At 32.4% G+C, this 20306-nt stretch overlaps 1 protein-coding gene across 3 annotated transcripts; it reads right to left on the bottom strand.

The window, feature by feature from the left end:
* Positions 1–229: 229 nt before the first annotated feature.
* On the bottom strand, positions 230–19486 carry LOC140055062 (protein mono-ADP-ribosyltransferase PARP4-like). 3 transcript variants are annotated; one of them, XM_072100243.1, is made up of 28 exons: positions 19424–19486; positions 13898–14058; positions 13067–13253; positions 12830–12893; positions 12573–12648; positions 12209–12337; positions 11226–11387; positions 10810–10947; positions 10297–10473; positions 9291–9451; positions 8767–8907; positions 8376–8474; positions 8081–8264; positions 7796–7952; positions 7215–7345; positions 6699–6917; positions 6207–6412; positions 5929–6010; positions 5689–5829; positions 4482–4668; positions 3679–3940; positions 3381–3480; positions 2870–3040; positions 2405–2485; positions 1846–2028; positions 1259–1441; positions 1095–1117; positions 230–434 (listed from the first exon to the last, which is right to left on the bottom strand). In XM_072100243.1, the coding sequence occupies exons 2-28, from the start codon at positions 14027–14029 to the stop codon at positions 404–406; spliced, it is 3807 nt and encodes a 1268-aa protein (XP_071956344.1). In that variant the 5' UTR covers positions 14030–14058; positions 19424–19486; the 3' UTR covers positions 230–403. The 3 variants fall into 3 exon arrangements, with proteins under 3 accessions (XP_071956344.1, XP_071956345.1, XP_071956346.1); XM_072100244.1 differs by having other exon boundaries at positions 5929–6007; XM_072100245.1 differs by lacking the exons at positions 230–434; positions 1095–1117; positions 1259–1441; positions 1846–2028; positions 2405–2485 and having other exon boundaries at positions 2966–3042; positions 3382–3480.
* Between the last annotated feature and the right edge of the window lie 820 nt (positions 19487–20306).

The following is a 20306-nucleotide window of genomic DNA, read 5'->3' as shown; positions in this document are numbered from 1 at the left end:
TAGACAGAGCTTTACAGTAAAATTATTGTTATTTTAATTATTGATTTTTTATATTCAATTCAATTCTTTATTTCCACATACACCACCCACAATACATAGTACATGGAGGATGCATGTTTTAAGATTTGTGCTTTGCACAGCACAAATCTTTATGCTAATAATGCACCCTTAAAAAAACTACCACATTTTGACGTTCATTGTATTGAAATCAATTATTGTATTATTTTTTTTAATTATATATTGTCTATTGTATTCTATTCTTTCTATTGTACAAATATTACATTATTTTAGCTTTTAATAACAATCACAAGACTTGTTTTGATCATAAACGACGGATGGTGCAACTAATTAATACCCACACAAGTGTACATTAACTGATTCTCATAACAACACTGTGTTAATGTTAGTAAAAGAATAACTTACAGGCAAATTCCCTGAAAAAAAAAAAAAAAAAAACTTGTTATGCATGTACATTATGAAATCAACAAAATAATAATAATAATTGTTTTTTGTATAGCGCCTAAACAAAATAAACTTTATCTAAATCGCTATGAAAACAAGACTTAGGTAGAAGTTATGTCAATAATCTTGGATTTTGAAAACAAATCTGCCTCGTTGCCGCAGTAAACAACATAACATTTCAGTATTTTGACTACTACTGTAAGTTGTCAGTACAAAATAGTTTGTATTAAATGGACATCATTGGGGTCTAACAAAGTTCACCTGCGTAGGAGTGTTCTCTAAATAGGTGTTGGCTTTAGTTTTAAAATATATATTGCCCCTTGTTCATTTCATGGGAGTGTGTATTTCCCTTTTATAGGGGTGTCCCCCGAATAGGTTCTAGAGTAAAATGGCCGTATACACACTGAGATATTTCCAGTAAATATTAAGTATTTCACTTAACTCAAGAAATATTTCCCTAAATTGCATTCACTTAGATATGAGATTATTTTAAGGGTAAAAGTGTTTGCCTTAGCATGTGAATACGACCACTGTAATCATACGACATAGGAAGTTAGAATAAAGACTAAATCAAAGTTTAATAATAATAATTAAGTTGGTAATAATAATAATATTATAGTAATATGACTCACATTGGATCCAAACTGTAAATTTTCTTAAATAAAAAAAGAACAAAAAAAGTACATTAGTAATGGAAATAGTATAATATAAAATGTAGTGAAGGTGGCCATGTAATATTTGAATGAAAGTGGCCAGGTGAAATTTGTATTGATTACATCATTTATTTATTACTTACCATTTCCATAGCAGAGTAACATAAATTATCTTCAGTTGTTTTTTCTGGAGGTATTTGCAAATCTGATTCAACATCTTCAATTTTAAGCGTGTCTTCCCATGAAACATAAGGAATAGTATCTACATCCTCTTTTGCGACAAGGTCGTTGATACTTGGCTTAAAAATAGCGTCCACAAAATCAGTCTAAATAATAAATACAAACAATGAATATAACATAGAAGTACATTTATGCTTTTACCAAATGAATCAAATCAACATGTTGCTTCACTGGAAATATTTTAAAGTAAAATCATTACAAAAATCAAACAAACCATTGACAACACAAGAAATGCTGTGGTGGCGATGCAATTTCTCTACAAGTCTCTACAAACAGGTATATGGAAATGTTGAATACTAAAGATTTACCTCATAGACTGCTGCGTCTTGATCGGGGGGACCCCGAAAGGTGCTAATAAATCGGCACCAATTAGATGAGAGAGAGATACCACCTAATTTCACCACCATGGGATGCCCCACAAACGACAGACATATCATTTTATTATCACTATATAAAATCATTAAAATTTTATGATTATTGTTAATTTTACCTTATTTCGTTCTTCTACGGCGATGAAACTTGTAAACTGTGTCACTATAGAATACTCTTTACTCAGGTCAATGATGTAAGATTTCTGAGCTTCTTTCTTAATGTCATGCTCTACCGGGTCAACATCCAACGTTCCGTCCTCCCAGTCACGGATAATTGCTCTGGCTGTTAGTTGGTGCAATATCTACGCAAGCATAAAAATATTAAATCCATCATAAGTCAATTTAGAATGATTTAATTTTATTTATTTATTCTCCTATTTAAAAAAAAATGTTTTGGTCAATTTTTCAGTCTAACCAATAAACAATAAAGAATCACATAATTAATAAATTGCAATAAATGAAAAGAAGGAGGAAAAAGAAGTAACATTTTCCCCCGATTCTTGATATGAAATAATTACATTGTTTGAAGGTTTGCATGGCGAAATCAAATATTCGTGTTATACCGCGAACTTTATATCAACAAATTACACAAAAGCAACGCATAGCCAATCTCACCAACGTCGCTCAAATGAACAAGAATCAATTGTGATAATAAAGAAATTCCATTCATAAACTTACCTTACCCCTTGTGATGTTAAGTTCATTTGTGGATACCTTTGTTGAAATCTCCTCACCATTAATTTCAGCTTTTAAAGTTGCCTTAAATACAATGGCAATAACAGTAAATAACAAAAAATACATACAAAAATGTGGAGATTATAAATTTTGAGTATGTACTTAAGTGTATTAAGAAAACAATCCTTAAAATAATAAAATAAAAATAAAATAAGTTTATGAGTAACAATCAATAAGGGAAGAGCGAATTTCACTTTTCCTTGTTAATAGGAGTTTTTAGATTTGAGTGAACGTAAACGAAGACCACTTCAACATGGGTCGTAGTCGGCTGTTCTCGTCGACAGATATATGAATGTTTAGATTAAGTGGACATTTATGTTGACATGCCAGTGAATGTATGATGTAATGAACTTGGGAATCTCTAGTATCACTTTTTTATTCAAAGTCGACCAAACTGAAGGCATTTACCTGTCGACAGCATGGAACGTATCCATACACAACTTGACGTGATCCACTGAATAACGATGTTATCTGACTCGGTGCTTGGATTGGTTTGGGGGCGCTGTCTTCTAACTGTTCCCACTCAACGTTCACGTTGCTTAACACTGGTTGCATTGCTTTCAACAACTGACTTTTAATCTAAATTTTGGCATTTAAAGATAATTAATTGGAGTTAAATGACAATTACATAACATAATGATATAATAAACAACATATAAAATGTTTATCTAACCTTTAAAGATAATTAATTGGAGTTAAATGACAATTACATAACATAATGATATAATAAACAACATATCAAATGTTTATCTAACCTTTAAAGATAATTAATTGGAGTTAAATGACAATTACATAACATAATGATATAATAAATAACATATAAAATGTTTAACTAACCTTTAAAGATAATTAATTGGAGTTAAATGACAATTACATAACATAATGATATAATAAACAACATATAAAATGTTTATCTAACCTTTTTTGCCCATCTTGACTTTAAACTTGTATCAAAAAACTCAAAAGCTCCTGTTCCCACACGAGCAATGGATTTTAACAAATGTTTGTTGGCTGTTGCGCTAAAAATAAAATTTACATCAAATATTAACAAAATAAATTCCCTTTTTTTGAGGTCCAAAGATATATATTTTTTTTTTCATTTTTGGAATACCAACTTTTCTGGAAAACCAGAAGTATATAAGTATATAAGTTTCCAGCATTTATTGGGAGGGTTGACAGCAACTGAAATAAAAATAACATAAAAGTGTTTTACCTACCTAATCCCAAACGTAAAAACTCTATTACAATTTGCATTGAGTTGAATCGCTGCAAGAGTAGATTCCTCATTATTAATGTGTCCATCAGAAATAAGAAAGATATTTCGAACACAAGTTTCGTCACTCAGCAAGAAATAGCTGTTTAGAGGGCGCCACAGATCTGTATTACCCATATTGGCTTTAGCACATGCAACAAATGACCTAGCAGACTTAATGTTGGCTGTAGTGGCAGGTTGGCAAACAGGAAACAGCTCATTAAAACCTTGATAAAAGAACATAAATGTTGAAAATTAACATCAACTGGCGGCCAAAGATGACATCATTCTTCCTCACATGTGATGGAATGTGTACTTGCACACAGGTATGAATATCTGTTTCATTCATAAACTGGATATAAAATGCCCAAATATGGTAGCGATATGCTTACTTATGGTGGTAATATGACATCATCATGTCCATATATAGCCACATCACATTTTTTTGAAACATATAGTTTGATAGAGTAGACAGAGCTTTAAACGCTATTTTAAAAACTTTTAAATCCTGTTACCCATTCTTTACTTTTTTCTCTTTCCACCTTTTTCTCTTATTTCATTTTAATTTGTCAGTCAGTTAATCAGATCAAACCCACTGTTAAATATACTATTTATTAGGCTTTTTCCTGGCTTACTTTTATCAACTTTTTCATTTTTTAACTTGTGCTAACAGCGCACGCAAAGAGACTATTTGTATTTTGCGCTATATAAATTTAAAACCATTAAACCATTAAATTATTTTAACTGTTATCTTCAGTAAAAACTTACTTGTTCCAAACGTAATAATGTTGAAAGTTGCTTGTTTAGGAAGATGTTTAAGGATCAGCATTACAATTGTTTGAGCTTGCATCTGGTTCTTTACATCCATTGAGTTTGACATATCAAGAAAGAAGAGAATTTCTGGCGATGCATCTTCTTTACTTTCAAAATCAGGATAAAACGTTAGCATACATGCCTAGAAAATGAAATAATAATGGTAACATTGAAAGAACAAATGTTCATAATAGTTCTGTATTAAACAATGACCGAATAATCCAAAATTAAATTAAATTGAACCTATCAAAAACATTGATTGAAGGGTCAGTGCCCGCATATTCACCAATCACACTTAAGTGAGATATTTTCTTTAAATTATATAATAAATTTCACTAACTCAATAAATATTCAAATTTTTCCCTTAAAATTATATTCATCTAAATAGATTTTTTTATTTTAAGGGTATTTTTGTTCAGCCTAAGTGTGAATGGTGACTTCAGCAGCTTAAGTATACTATCATCAGTGTGAATGGTGACTTCAGCAGCTTAAGTATACTACCATCAGTGTGAATGGTGACTTCAGCAGCTTAAGTATACTATCATCAGTGTGAATGGTGACTTCAGCAGCTTAAGTATACTAGCATCAGTGTGAATGGTGACTTCAGCAGCTTAAGTATACTAGCATCAGTGTGAATGGTGACTTCAGCAGCTTAAGTATACTAGCATCAGTGTGAATGGTGACTTCAGCAGCTTAAGTATACTAGCATCAGTGTGAATGGTGACTTCAGCAGCTTAAGTATACTAGCATCAGTGTGAATGGTGACTTCAGCAGCTTAAGTATACTAGCATCAGTGTGAATGGTGACTTCAGCAGCTTAAGTATACTAGCATCAGTGTGAATGGTGACTTCAGCAGCTTAAGTATACTATCATCAGTGTGAATACACCGGAGTGCATCACAAGGATAAACTCTAGGATAAGAGCAAATAATCACTGGATCTGTGGATTATAGTCTTTTATCTGAGAACATTTTTACTACTAGAACCATGAAAGAAGAACCCTTAACATCAGTATTGGTGTCCAATATACCACCAGCATTACTCTAGAAGTCACACATACACACTTAACATCAGTATTAGTGTCCAATATACCACCAGCATTACTCTAGAAGTCACACATACACATAAGTCTTTTGTTTTCAGTCTTTTGATTCACTCCATACCTGTGAGTTAGTCTTATCTGGATGTCTCTCAATCCACATTCTTGGTACATGTATTTCAGCAAGTTGAATCAACAGCTGAAATCCACTCCCTTCCAATCGTGTATTCTTTCTTAATTCAACCGTTGCATTTGTTGATGATTTCTAAAATAAAGATCATATTTGTGTAAAATTCTCAACATCACCATTATTGGATAGCATTAACAGAACACTGGTTAGACGTCGTGTTTGTAAATGTGTTACCTTAAATCTGATTGGATGAGTTGGAGACTCAATCAAACAAATGTCATATGGCATCAATATGGAAATCTGGATTGAAGTTCTTCTGAAATAAAAAAACAGTAAACAAGTATTCACTATATTTTGTTCCTATAGATAATATTTTTATACAATGAACTGTTTTAAATTTCTATAGTCCCAATGTATAGGTAAAAACCGAGTATATGAAGTCAAATAGAATCTTAAGATTCCTTCTGATACTATTGGCTTATACATCCTCAATAAACATGCTTAGTATTTACCCTGTTGGCTGGCCTGAAACTTTTAATGTTTCCATCTGTTCCTGAGTAGTCTGCGAGAGGGCGCTGTCTTTTTTCCACGGAGCTACACTGCCAGGCAGACTAAACATAACTTTGCCAGATTCAACACCAAGCTCAGCTACATAGGTGATTTTTATCAACACATCTGAATTTGGAGGTAAGTTACCTACACTCACTGTGAAAACATCCTTATAATGTATAAAAAAAAATGTAAAAAAAAGAATTATAGTGAATTTAAAATTTATGCAATGAGTATCTCTTCGATAGAAAAAAAATTAAAATAAATTAATTGTTTGTACAAAATCTAGCTTCTACAATATTGGAATGATACAATAACTATTCTTATTTGAATTTCGGTAATTAAGTTTAAATTTAAAAGTGAATTTGAAGTTTGAGTGACATAGTTAGTCACAATCTTTGCAATTGATATTCAAATCTGCTTAATGTCATGCATAAACATCTTGTGTTACTTACAGGTGTTTCCTCGTCCATTAAGTAAGCCCCATGTCCTTTTCTGATGGCCTCTTTGTATTCGTGATGAGCAACCTCTTTATCTTTAACTTCACCAATGATGTGTTTACCGTCAATGAAAGCCTCAAAGCCACACACTGCTGCCATGTCATCCAGAGGGAATACATACTTGGCTTCAATCGGAACGTTGCTGTCATTCCTATAGGCCTGTAGTACTACAACCTATTCAAACAAAGTTTACATTATACTAGTATAGGAGTTTGTTTTATATTATAATATATCAAACTTATTAGTGGAACCTCTGGTTTACCAATTCTATTTAATGGTTTGCATAAGGTTTGCAATACACTCTGGGTTTCTAAAAGGACAGTAAAGTTGAGATGTTTTGTTACAACCACAACTTGAAGTAATTCAATGGTTATTTTATGCTAAAAGATACACACAAAAAAAGGAAAGGGCCAAACAAAGTGATTGATCTGCAAAAAGTCAAAATGATGCATAAATGAGTTGAACTCTGACCTGTGCTGTAAGATCTATTAGCTGTGCTCTGATGTGGACTGCTGTGAGTGGAACTGAATTATTACTCTTTGACTGTAAACCTGCTTGTAGATTATCCATAGGATTCTTGAGTGACTCAATGGTATTGAGATCTGAAATGTTTTAATATATCAATGAAAATACTTTTATAAATAAGCTCTAAACTTGTTATTGAAGTAATAATTTTTTTACATTTGTTTTCTGTCTCATTTGTCCGAGACCTTTTTTAGGCACACACTTTTTTTTCTGTAGCATATTATTATTATTATTATTAAATTTTGTATTGTATACAGATTTGTAATCAAGTATTTTTGTAATGTATCGCAACAATGTTGGAGGAAGAGCGATGAAATCTGTTCAGGTCTATGCTTATTGATTACTCCTGGTAATTTTTTGCTTGATATGTCAAAAAATAATATTATAATAACTTCTGTTACAGCAGAATAAACACATTTAAATTTGTAGGACCAAAGAGTAGTGACTACTACTGCTTTATTTAAAGATATAATAGACACTTAGATACGTACTAACACAGGACTTGCATGACAAGACACGGTACTTACTAATATCTACAGGGCGTGAATGACTTGAATCTTGACTGGGTCGTATTTCTTGCAGTGACATTTGTATAATGTCTTTGATTGCATCGTTAGGAAGTTTAAATTCAACCAGATAGCGAATACGTTGTTGATTCTTATTATACACAACAAATTCATCATCCTGCAAAAAACAACAATTCACAAAATAGTTAAATTGTATTTTTTTTAAATCTGTATTTCATTCTTCTTGTAACAAAGACAAAATCAACAATCAGACAATTAGCATAACAATGATTTTGATTTTATTACCACAAATTGGGTTCTCATTCCATGCGTCTTCTTTACACCATGGACACTGTCATAACCCTCTGGAGCTGCTGAGAGTGTGTAATTTTTAGACTTCATATCCAGACACTTCCCAAGAGCAACTTCATTTACGAGCATGAAGCGAGATCCTTTAACTTTACTTCGAGATGAATACTTTCCACTTGTACTAGAAGAAATAAATGTAATTAATATCTGTAAGTCTGAATTGCCAATATGAAGAACAAAAAGTCAATCAAAAAAGTACAATTTAACAATCTGTATACATTTCCTACAGTACCTGGCACTGTCTGTAAAATAAATTCCACTTCCTAGGTTTCCAGGATCGGTCAGCTGTCCACCAAAATCATCCACTACAATCTTAGGTAGAAGAAGACCTCTGCAAACAACACAAAAAATATATTATTATTATTATTCATCTTTAAATGATGACATTTGGTAAAGACCTACAGCAGTGAAAGTGCAATGCATACTATGTCCTATCTTAGTATACCTTCATATCCCATTCGAAGGATGAGGCAACAAGAGTTACAACTTGCATAAGGAGACATGCCTTTACATCATTTATTCATTTAGTATTTATTTAAACTTGGTTACTTTTCAGTCAAAGACTGGTGTCTCACAGAGGCCCCAGATATGATCAGTGAATAATAATGCAAATGGAAACTGACCTTGTGAGTATGCCAACAAAGTTTGCTGGCCGGGATGCATGAAACAAAAGCCTTTTATTTCCCAGATGATGTGTAAAGTTTGTCGCTTCAATTGCTCGATTAACAGCAAAGATATTCTTTATGTCAAACTTGTTTCTACCACTAAAAAAATCAAAGGAGTTACATTTATTTATGAGCTATAATACTTACTTACATTGATGTACTAGAGTAATACTAGCTCTACTAGAGCTGGTACTGGTATGCAGAGAGATGAACCGACTGTAGGTTACTTACTTACATTGATGTACTAGAGTAATACTAGCTCTACTAGAGCTGGTACTGGTATGCAGAGAGATGAACCGACTGTCACAATGGCCCACAGATAGGAAATTATGAAGGAATCTGGTCATACATATTTGTGTATGTCCCTGACTAAATAAGTAAAGTATTATATACTTGTACTAGAGACGGATACTGGTATCGAGAGAGAGGAACTGGACTAAGTAAGTATTACTTACAATAGAATGTGAAATCAAATAGTTTACCTTTCAGTGCTGGATCTTACTAAATCAGAAATGGTCTTGTATTCTGGTGACGAGCTTGGCAAGTGTTCAACGTGACAGTGTAGAGCACGGACCTTTGCCTGCATCGTGTTACGTGGTGAGAAATTAGTCGCTTCACTTAAACATTCTATGTCTTTGATTAGCTATAATTATAATAAATCACAACAAAATTTAAGATTTTCTCAAGCTGGAAAAGTAATTGGCTGGAGCAAAGTAGGCTCTAAATGTTAACATAACGAAACGTTTTTACGTTTTTTAGAGCTTAGTGTCAACCCAAGACAAATACTATAGGTAGTAGGTAGCTTGTTACTATGTCAACCACCTTCTTTAATTAACTATAATTATATTAAAATGACAACAAATGATAGAATTTTAAGATTTTCTCAAGCTGTGATAGTCATTAGCTTGAATAATGTCAGTTTTAAGTGTTCATCTAACTGAATGTTTTTAAGTTTTTAGAGCTTTGTGTCAACCCAGGAAAAAGCCTGCAAATACTACTTGGTAGCTTGTGACCTGTATGTCAACCAACTCATTATATTTCGGTTTGGGTTTCGCTTCTTTTTTCTCTCTCGGTTTGTATGTACAGTTTCACAACATGAAGCGCTTTATAAATTCAGGATGCTATTATTATATAATAATATTTATTCAGCATGTTATATCAAGCACAATCTTGACAGGAGAAGGAATAGAAATGTTCAAATAATTTCATTTGGCTTTGTATGATTACTTTTGATGAAGTTTCTTTTTTTCTAAGCCAAAATTGTTGAAACTGTAGTGGTAGTAGTAGTAGTGGTGGTATGTAGTGGTATGTAACAATACTTTTTTGGCTTAAAAAAAAAAGAAACTTCATAAAAAAAAAGTAAAAAGAAGGAATAGAGTTAGCTGCTCTCAACGTTAACAATTTATAAACAAAGTTAGCAAATTAGTAGGTAAAATGACATAAAACCAATTCTCATTTTTATTTGATTTCAAGAAAATAAAAACTCACTTGACAAATGTCATGTACTTTGGCAAGTGTTGCTTTGTCTTGAATTGTACCGATGCGATCTTTATCAAGATGAATTAAACTGAAGAATTGCTCACTAAGTTGTTTGAGTTCCATTACACTGGTGTTTGTGTCAAGAATGTGTCTAATTTGCAGTAGTACTGCTTCAGCTTTGTCTACCTAAAAGAGAGTCAAAATGTTGATGCTTTGCATAGATCATTAGATGGTGCTCCATGCTGGTTCATTTTGAAATTGTTTTTGTTTTGTTTATATATTTCCAAGGATAACCATAAGCGAAGTTATTCACTATCCTTTTTAAAGGTGGCAATCTTGTTCACAATACAAACATATAAACAAGATGCTCTACATAAACAAGTCTTTGGGAGAGTGGAGTTGTAATTTGTCATTAGAAGAAATTCTGACATGACTGGACTTCAACCCATGATCCTTGGATTGGTAGCCAAGCATCTAAATCACCAAGCCACAACTCCACTCAAACATAGAACTAATATTTACTTTTGTTTTGTTGATATTTGAATCTGGTAGAGAGATGAGGGCATTCAGCTGTTCATAAGCCTCTTGCCAGATGTGTTCTATCAACTCTATCACTTGCTTTGATACAGCACCTGACTCTAAACTAGACTCCATTGATATCTAAATGAGAGAATAACAATTGCTGTATGTGGTCTAGCACTGGCACAATGTGTGAGAGCACATAATGCCATCTGGATAATGAAAATCAAATGTATTAATATTTATTAAGAAATATTAAATAAAATTCAGTGTACAGTAATGTCTGAGGTACAGTATATGTTATACAGCCCTCTATCAGAAGAGCTAGTAATAAGTGTCTTGATACTACAACTAGAAGGGCAAATAAAGTTATCAAATCAATTTCTATGAAGTATAAATGTATTATAAGCAGTATTTACCTTTCTCTGTTTATCAGATCCAATCCATCTTGAGATGAACTGGTCAGATTTGATGTAATTGTGCGGTGCATCACGATACAAGTTGAATAAGTATTTGTAAACTTCAAGAGCATCGGAACTACATTGCAAATAACGACATTCTTTTGTACCACTGCTTGCATCCTTTACAAAAATAATTTGTAAAAAAGTTTTCATTTTCATTCATCGACATTTTTTATTCGAAGATCAAAATAAAACATATACAAATACAATAAGCATGATAACGGAATGGGATACAAAATAAGCACAAGTGCTTTAAACAGTCTGATCGATACAGGCTTAATGTCTATAGATAAAAAGAAAGAAAGACTAAAGGCCAATTTACACAGACAAGCGGTAACGGTAATAAAAATTAGAATCTATGTTATTCCTTATGACCATTTACACACAACACGAAGCGGATGGGTGGTTTTCACTCAGGATAGATACATATTCTACGTGGGACAAGCTATGTGGTTATCGCTCAGGATAGATACATATTCTATGTGGGACAAGCTATGTGGTTATTGCTCAGGATAGATACATATTCTACGTGGGACAAGCTATGTGGTTATTGCTCAGGATAGATACATATTCTACGTGGGACAAGCTATGTGGTTTTTGCTCAGGATAGATACATATTCTACGTGGGACAAGCTATGTGGTTATCGCTCAGGATAGATACATATTCTACGTGGGACAAGCTATGTGGTTATTGCTCAGGATAGATACATATTCTACGTGGGACAAGCTATGTGGTTATTGCTCAGGATAGATACATATTCTACGTGGGAAAAGCTATGTGGTTATTGCTCAGGATAGATACATATTCTACGTGGGACAAGCTATGTGGTTATCGCTCAGGATAGATACATATTCTACGTGGGACAAGCTATGTGGTTTAAATTGACAATTTACAAACTAAAATTATTAATTAAGTATTATATAAGTTTATATGAATTTACCTTGAGTTGATCTCCGTTTCCATAGTGACAGAAAACACGGAAGTTAAAATGCTTGCCCTTTGACCTTCTGGCTTTTGCTATGACATGAAGTTCAAGCTGGTAAAATAGAGCTTCAAATGGGTTCGATTGCTTTAAAAACAACCAATAATAACATTAACTTCCTCTACTTAAAATTCTAGTGTCAATGAAATGGTTAGTGTAAAAAGAATCAGGATTCTGTCTACACTATCAAACTTTATGTAATGTGACCATAATGGACATGATGATGTCATATCACTACCATATTTGAGTACATCATTTTTTGTCAAATTAGTTTGATAGTGTAGACAGAGTTTTAGATCAATTAACAGAAATAACTATTTACCAGAAGATAACTTTTTGCAACTTCATAATTGTCCTCATCAAATTCTGGTGCCTTATTGTCACCCCATTTCCACACTCTAAAAAGAAAAATTATAATGATATATTTAAACAGAAGTACAGTAACATTTAATTTTAAAAGTACAATTGTCTTTTTGCAACTGTTTATTACGTATCTTAGAGATATCTAAATATTTGTATCCAGATTTCATAATCTAGATCATTAATACAACTAGTAATTTGTATAGCATGGTTACATACCTGATTTCCTGGAAATTAAACTTTGGTTCCTTTACACTGCTCAGTTTTCTGGAGGATAATTTTCCTGTTTTCAAAAATGTAAATATTTAACTTACTTTATAGAGACATCAGGGGTTATAATTTTAAAAATCAAATCTATTATTAAAAGCGCTGGATTATAAAATTCTTTTGCTAATTTGACAAATTTACAGTTGCTTGAATTAAGAATAAATACAATATTATCTGTATTGAAATTACCTTTTATTTTGCCTTCTTCAAATTCTGAGCCTAAAGTCATAAACACTCTGGTATCTACAACACGTTTTTCTTTCAAACATCTTTTAACAAAATCTGTAGAAACTATAGGAGTGCTGTTCTTCTGTGCGGTTCGACCTTTGTATGATAGTTTGGTTTTTCTTGTGTTGCTTACAATTAAAAAGTTTGTCTAAGAAAAACATTTCCGATGAAGTGATGACAATTATTGCAATGCTATTATAATACATACACAAATTGTGACAATTTAAACACTGTTTCTGCTGAGAATTCTACATTTCCAACAAAAGAATTACTACACTTTTTGTAATCACTGTATTTTATAAATAAATTCATTTTTGTGGTCTTTTCTACTTCTTGTTTATTTTCATCCCATAACAACCATTTCTATCTTTTATATTTTATTTTATTTATTTATTATCATTATTTATTTTTATTTTCCAGGGTTATGTTGCTCTGTCTGTGTAGCACAGATCTTGCATGTATTTCTGTGTGTAGCAAAAATAAAGCCAAATTATTTTTAATTTGCATTTATTGAAATTAAATTTAAACAAATAAATGAATAGATAGAAAATGCATGAATCTCGAACCTCTTTGAATCCCAAGATTTGAAAACATCCCTGGAAAACCCCCATGAAAACTCCTGGAAAACCCCCATAAAAACTCCTGGAAACCCCCATGACAACTCCTGGAAAAACCCATGAAAACTACTGGAAAACCCCCATGAAAACTCCTGGAAACCTCCATGACAACTCCTTGAAAACCCCCCATGAAAATACATAAATCATCTGCAACCTCTTTGAACCCCTTATTTACCTCATTTGTGAGAGCAGCATTAATTGTTCCTCCATTGTTAGTTATTTTCTTCTGAAATTCTTTCTTTTGTTTAAAATTGAAATTTGGGTCAAGATCTAGTACAAATTGGTATCCTTTAAAAATATTAGACATTTTTATGTCAGACGTGGTAAGTCATCGATCTGAAAAGTAACAAAACACAAACAAAAGTTTTCAGATAATTCAGATAATATTTATTTAGATAATAATGAATGAATATATACAAAATAGAAAAAAGATATTAAAGTGAACATAGATAAAGCAGTAATTGGTAGTCATTATTATCATGGATCCCTTCTAGAAGTTAAAAACTTGTCTCGTAGGGACCCATAACAAAACACATTACTAAAAAAATAAAAATAACCTAGAATATATAATTATATAATTTAGGATAAAAAATTACAGTATAATAACATAACTAACATCTTCTTTATAAAAATTATTTAAATTATATTTCAATAGTTTCATGATAATTATAAATGAAATAACTACCGATATTGGTAAATGAAAAAAAAATATGTATACATAAATTATTATTCCAGTATATATATAGTATATACTATATATACAGTCATTATACATAGTATAGATTAAAGATTGCAATAATAAACAACAACTAATATTTTGTGTAAGACATAAATAGTATATGAGTATAAATAATGATAATAAGCATATTAACTAAGCAGTATAATATTTAGATATATAATGATTCTTTAACTTTTTTCGGAAAGTAAATAATGATATTGACGTTTTGATATTTGGTGGGATATGATTCCACAAATTAGGACCTGATATAGTTATAAAAAATTTAGTTTTTGTAAGTCTAGCAAAAGGAATGTTTAAATGAGAAGTTCTTAATTTGTAATTGTGAAATTTGGTACGTTTACAGAGCATATCAATCATAGAAATAGGAAGTTGGTTTTTAAAATAATTAAACATAAAACTGGCAACTTGAACATTGTGGATATCCGTTAATTTTAATATACCAAGACGTTTAAAAAGGGGTTCAGATGAGGTTCTATATGGTGAAAAAGTAATAATTCTAGCTGCACGTTTTTGTAATTTAGTTAATCTATCAATATTAGAAGAGTAATCTGCAGCCCAAATAATGTTACAATACTGGAAATAAGGAAGTACAAGTGTGTTATAAAGAGAAATTAAAATATTAGAGGGAAGAAGTGCTTAAGTCTGTTAATAATACTAATAGATCTTGATATTTTTTTCGAAACGTAATTTTGATGACTGGTCCATTTGAGGTTTTCATGAATATATACACCTAAAAAAAGTGTTTCAGTTTTGCGTTCAATTTGAATTCCGCCAAGAAGTATATTTAGGTCATCAACTTTTAGTTTACGTTGAGAATTGTGAAAAATTAAATAATTTGTTTTAAGAGTATTAATAAGTAATTTGTTTGAAATAAACCAGTCACAAAATTTTGTTAATTCATCATTGAATGTAGTAAATAATAAATCAATATTGGAATTAGAGTAAAATAAGGTGGTGTCGTCGGCGAAGGATATTACTTGCAATTTGTTACTGACATTAGCCAGATCATTAACATAAATAAGGAAGAGCAATGGCCCAAGCACAGATCCCTGTGGCACTCCGCAAGTAATATCCATCGTCGACGATGTACAAGATCCTAATGCAACATATTGTTTTCTATCTTTCAAATAACTATTAAACCAATTCAATGAAATACCTCTAATTCCATAGCACTCAAGTTTTTTAATTAAATTATCGTGATTAATAACATCGAAGGCCTTTGAAAGATCAATAAATAAACTTAATAAATTTTCTTTTGATTCAAATGAATTTGTAATATTATTAATAAGATCTAAAACGGCATGGGATGTAGAGTGATTTTTTCGAAAACCATATTGGCGTTTATTAAGTATATCAAATTTTGTGAGATAATCAGAAAGTTTAGAATACATGAGTTTTTCAATAATTTTGGAAAACACTGAAAGTAGTGATATTGGCCGGTAATTAGATAATTGACTTCGTTCACCTTTCTTGAAAATGGGCACAACTTTAGCTAGTTTTAAGTGTGTTGGAAAAGTGCCAGATAAAAAAGATGAATTTATACAATGGGTAAGTTGGTGGATGATTAAGGGAGATACAGATTTTAAGACACGAGCAGTAATACCGTCAGATCCAGACCCTTTATTAGAATTTAGATTGTATATAGTTAGGTTAACATCATCAATTGAAACTGGGCTAATATAAAATGAGTTGGCAAACGCAGAATGAAGATAAGATAATGGATCAGTTATATTAGTTGGCATACTATTAATAAGATTAGGACCAATTGTAGAAAAATAGTTGTTAAACGATTCACATATCTCTTTTTGAGTTTTGTAAATATTATCACCGTCTTTAATTAGATTCGGGTGCTTGTTATTATTATTACCTTTATTTAAAACAGAATTTATTACAAGCCATGTGTTCTTCAGATTACCTTTATATCTATCAAACTGGGAAGTATAATAATTCTTTTTAGCAGTGCGACAAAGATTAGTGAAAATATTATTATATTTTGTATAGTTTAATTTGTCATTATTACTACGTGTGTGCATATATTTGTTATAAAGTTTATGTTTCCGAGAACTACATTTTAAGAGAGCAGATGACATCCATGGTTGTTTAAACGTTTTATTTGATTTTATACTACTTTTAACCAAGTGTCTGGAGTGGATATTTGTAAATTTTTCAATAAATATATCAAAACTCAATCTTGGGTCACAATCAAATATCATAGACCAGTCTTCACCTTCTAAATCAATCGATAAGGCATTTAGGTCGTTTATACGAAATGAATAGTTGGCGCTATTATCATCAAGGTTTTGATCATTAATTTCTTGATCAATGAACTGAAATATAGGAAGGTGGTCGGAGATATCATTAAGTAAAACACCAGCAACTATTTTATAGTTAGATTGTTTGGAATAAAAATGATCAATCAAGGTGGCCGAAGTTGAGGTAATCCTAGTTGGTTTTGAAATAGTTGGAAAAAAAGAATGGGAAATTAAGGTATTTAGGTAGGTGTTTGTTAATTTATGGTTATGGAATTTTAATAAATCAATATTGAAGTCTCCCATGAGATGACAATTTTTGTTTTCATTGTTAATTTGGGTTAATACATTATCGACGGATTTAGTAAAAGAATCTAGCCCTCCACAGGGGGCTCTGTAAATAATGCCTATAATATCATTTTTTGTCTTTGAATTTTCAATCTCAACAAAAAGTGATTCGGAAAGGTCGTCTGGTAATTTTAAGTCATTTCGAATTGTAATGCTAATATCATTACGTATAAAAAATGCAACTCCTCCGCCAATTTGATTATTGCTTCTATTGCTTGCAAAGAAGGAGTAGTTATTAATGAAAGGAATAGGGGAGTTTTCATTAAGCCATGTTTCACTGATACCGATTATGGAAAATTTGTTATTAATTGAATTCAAAAGGCATTCGAGATCATTAACTTTATGCGTAATACTTCTAATATTAAGATGCAGGAGAGATAGTTTAGTATTAAAGGATGTATTAAACTTAGAATTAAATTGTGAATAATCATAAAAGCTGCATTCATCTAGGGTAACTGACTGTGAATTGAGGTTATTAATTAGTTGATCAAAAGATTCATCATATTTGTCATTTTCATTGTAATTAACTGGATTAAAGGTTATGTTAGAAATATCATTGTTGTTAGTAAGTTCAGAGTTCACATTAAAGTCATAAAAAGGAAGTAAGTGAAGATAATTAACATTCATTAACAATAGCTGCGTATAGCGTTATCTAAAAAAGAAATACAGCAATAAGCATGCATGAGACTGTATACATTAATACATAATTAATGAGAAGCAAAATAAACAATTCTTGAAATAAAAATATATTATAGGTAATATTTCGGTTGACGGTAAGTAGAGTCAAAGTAAAGTTAAATTATTGCGACGACTAGAATTACTCAGTAGCTACGGGGGCATGTGCTTCCTTGAGGTACGGGTAGTATTTGGCAAGATGATCCATGTCGATGAATGTGCGAACATAACCATTTGCATCTATGTAACGCAATTTGTCAAGGTGGAGCCAGGCCTTTACTTTGTTGGAATGCAGGTATTTCATCGATGAGTATAATGCCTTTCTTCTACTTATCACTCTGCTGGTAAAATCATTATTTACGTAGATGTTATTATCTTTAAATTTAGGTCTCACTTTTGGAGCTGCCTTGCGTACTCTTTCTTTAGTGGAATATCTGAGAAAGTATGCAACAAGTGGTCTCGGTTTATCCCTGGTGGTATTACGTGGTCCAACTCGATGGGCTCGTTGTATATCATCATTAGCGATTTTGATGCCGGTGGTATTGGAAATAAATGAGGAAAGGAAATTAACAGTACCTTCACTATCCTCCGCTTGTTCGGGCATGCCAGTAAACCTCAGATTGTTACGGCGTTGACGTCCTTCTAGGTTGTCGATTTTGTCGCGTATCTCTTCTATGCATTCCGTAGTGGATTGCTGCGTATCCTCGGCAATATCCTTCAGCTTAACATCCATGAAATCAGAATTTTCCTGCATATCGGCGTGCAAATTCCTCAGTTCTTTTTGTAAACCGGTGATTTCAAGATTGAGGATGGTAATGTCTTTTTCCAAGGAGACAATCTTGGTGACTGCGTCGCATAATGTAGATTTAATATCAGCAATGGTTTTGCAGCCCATGATTGACTTGATGAGAGTCGACAGCCAGGTGTTCGGTTCAGCGGCGCTAATATTTAAATTAGAAATATTTGGCTCTTTGTTTTCCACGTTGGCCATTGTAGATGTTTAGTTAGAATAAATAACAAAAGTGTACCTATATTTAATGCAACCGATACGTTCACTATCCAGGTAGGTATACAGGTCTCATGCAGCTAGTAGCTTATCCTTGCAACATGCTATCACAGGTAAGCGAGTACTGTATCTAAAAACGTATACGTGTGAGAGCTCCGCTCAAACACGTCTGCACTCGACGAAGGACAGTCAATTGGTTTCGCCAGGGCTCGAAAGTTATATTTGCAAGGTCTAAGTTTATAAGGGAAGTTTTGGAGATTTGATTATCGCCAGTCGAATGGGAAACTTTCCGCATTTGACCGCATACCGTTACCCCCATCAATTTTCTAAAAAAATATTATATCTATGGTAGGTAAGCCTTGTTCTATAGTAGATTAGAACTAGAAGAATTCTACCCTATTATCCTATCTCCACTTCATTCCTGCTGGGCGAGACTAGCTCATATCAGTCTCTACTATCCTAGGCCTACTACACCCACTACTACTCTAGGTGCGAATTGGAATTAGCTAGCGCCGGTTAGGCCTACCTATTAGCTAGAGAAGAAGAGTATTGTTATATTCCTCTAACTAATAAGACTAGCCTAGCTAGGTAGGCTAGCCTAGCCTTTAACCTTAATTGGTACTAGGCCTAGCTACTGCATGTTTCCGTTAATCTTAAAAATATAATATTTTTGTAGCAACTAACGGGCAAGTAGGCCAAGCCTAATGTCCTTCCTGGTCTGGCCGTCCGGGTTTAGGCCTAGTAGGCTAGTTTGTTTTGATTTGTAACTTTCTAAAAATAGAAGTTACGTAACTGCAAGTCCTGAAAATTATTAGTCTTGCGCCCTCATATAAAACAGCTTTATTAATTGTTTACTGGGCGTTATTGTTCCTAGGAAAGAGTTAATTTACAATTTAACAATTTAACCTGTTGTTTTGGAGTGTTTTTAAGAAGAAGGGGGGGGGGGGGGCGGCGTTTATTCGAGGAAGGTGTAGAAAAAAATATATTCATACTTAGATATGAACAAATAAAAAAGAATTTATATCAAGAAGTGATAAAATACAGTAACATTTCCCAATCAGTGAGATCAATGAACTTCAATGAAATACTACACATAGAAATATGTTATTCAATGCATGTGGCGGGGCGTTTATTCCAAAAGATGTTTACGGGGCGTGGGGGGGGGGGGGGGATAATTCAAAGCGCGGCCGGTGTAAGATTGAATTGTGTCCAGCATTCAAAAGTGTCCGGGTGGACACTTTTCAGCATTGGATAGTGTCCAGTTGCATGTTTCAACGGGTTCGTGGGCGTTTTTCAACAATTTAATGCTGTCCGGCCCGTTTAATAATGTATGACCCATGGATTGAAATGCGTCCACTATTAAATACTGTATCATACGTTTTATGATAGGTGGTTGTTTTTATCACGCCTGCACTTGTCTTGTCTTCTTTTAATAACCAATAATACTTAATGATGCCAAACAATTTTTTTTTTCTAATTAAAGATCGCTTTGCCTAAACACCTCCAATTAGGGACCATTATATTATATGGTATGTGAAAAGACAAGAAGAATAAATAATTGTTAAGT

The sequence above is a fragment of the Antedon mediterranea genome, chromosome 7, assembly GCF_964355755.1.
Source record: "Antedon mediterranea chromosome 7, ecAntMedi1.1, whole genome shotgun sequence".
NCBI classification, from domain to species: Eukaryota; Metazoa; Echinodermata; class Crinoidea; order Comatulida; family Antedonidae; genus Antedon; species Antedon mediterranea.
This window is presented reverse-complemented; position numbering and strand designations above follow the sequence as displayed.

Bases quoted from the DNA above. Each gene is read 5' to 3' on its own strand.
- LOC140055062 (XM_072100243.1), bottom strand. From the start codon at position 14,029: ATGTCTAATATTTTTAAAGGATACCAATTTGTACTAGATCTTGACCCA. The intron at 10,474-10,809 runs GTAAATATTAGT...ACTCTCTTTTAG, and splicing joins CAAATATCAACAAAACAAAA to GTAGACAAAGCTGAAGCAGT. The intron at 5,830-5,928 runs GTAACACATTTA...TCTTTATTTTAG, and splicing joins CTCATCCAATCAGATTTAAG to AAATCATCAACAAATGCAAC.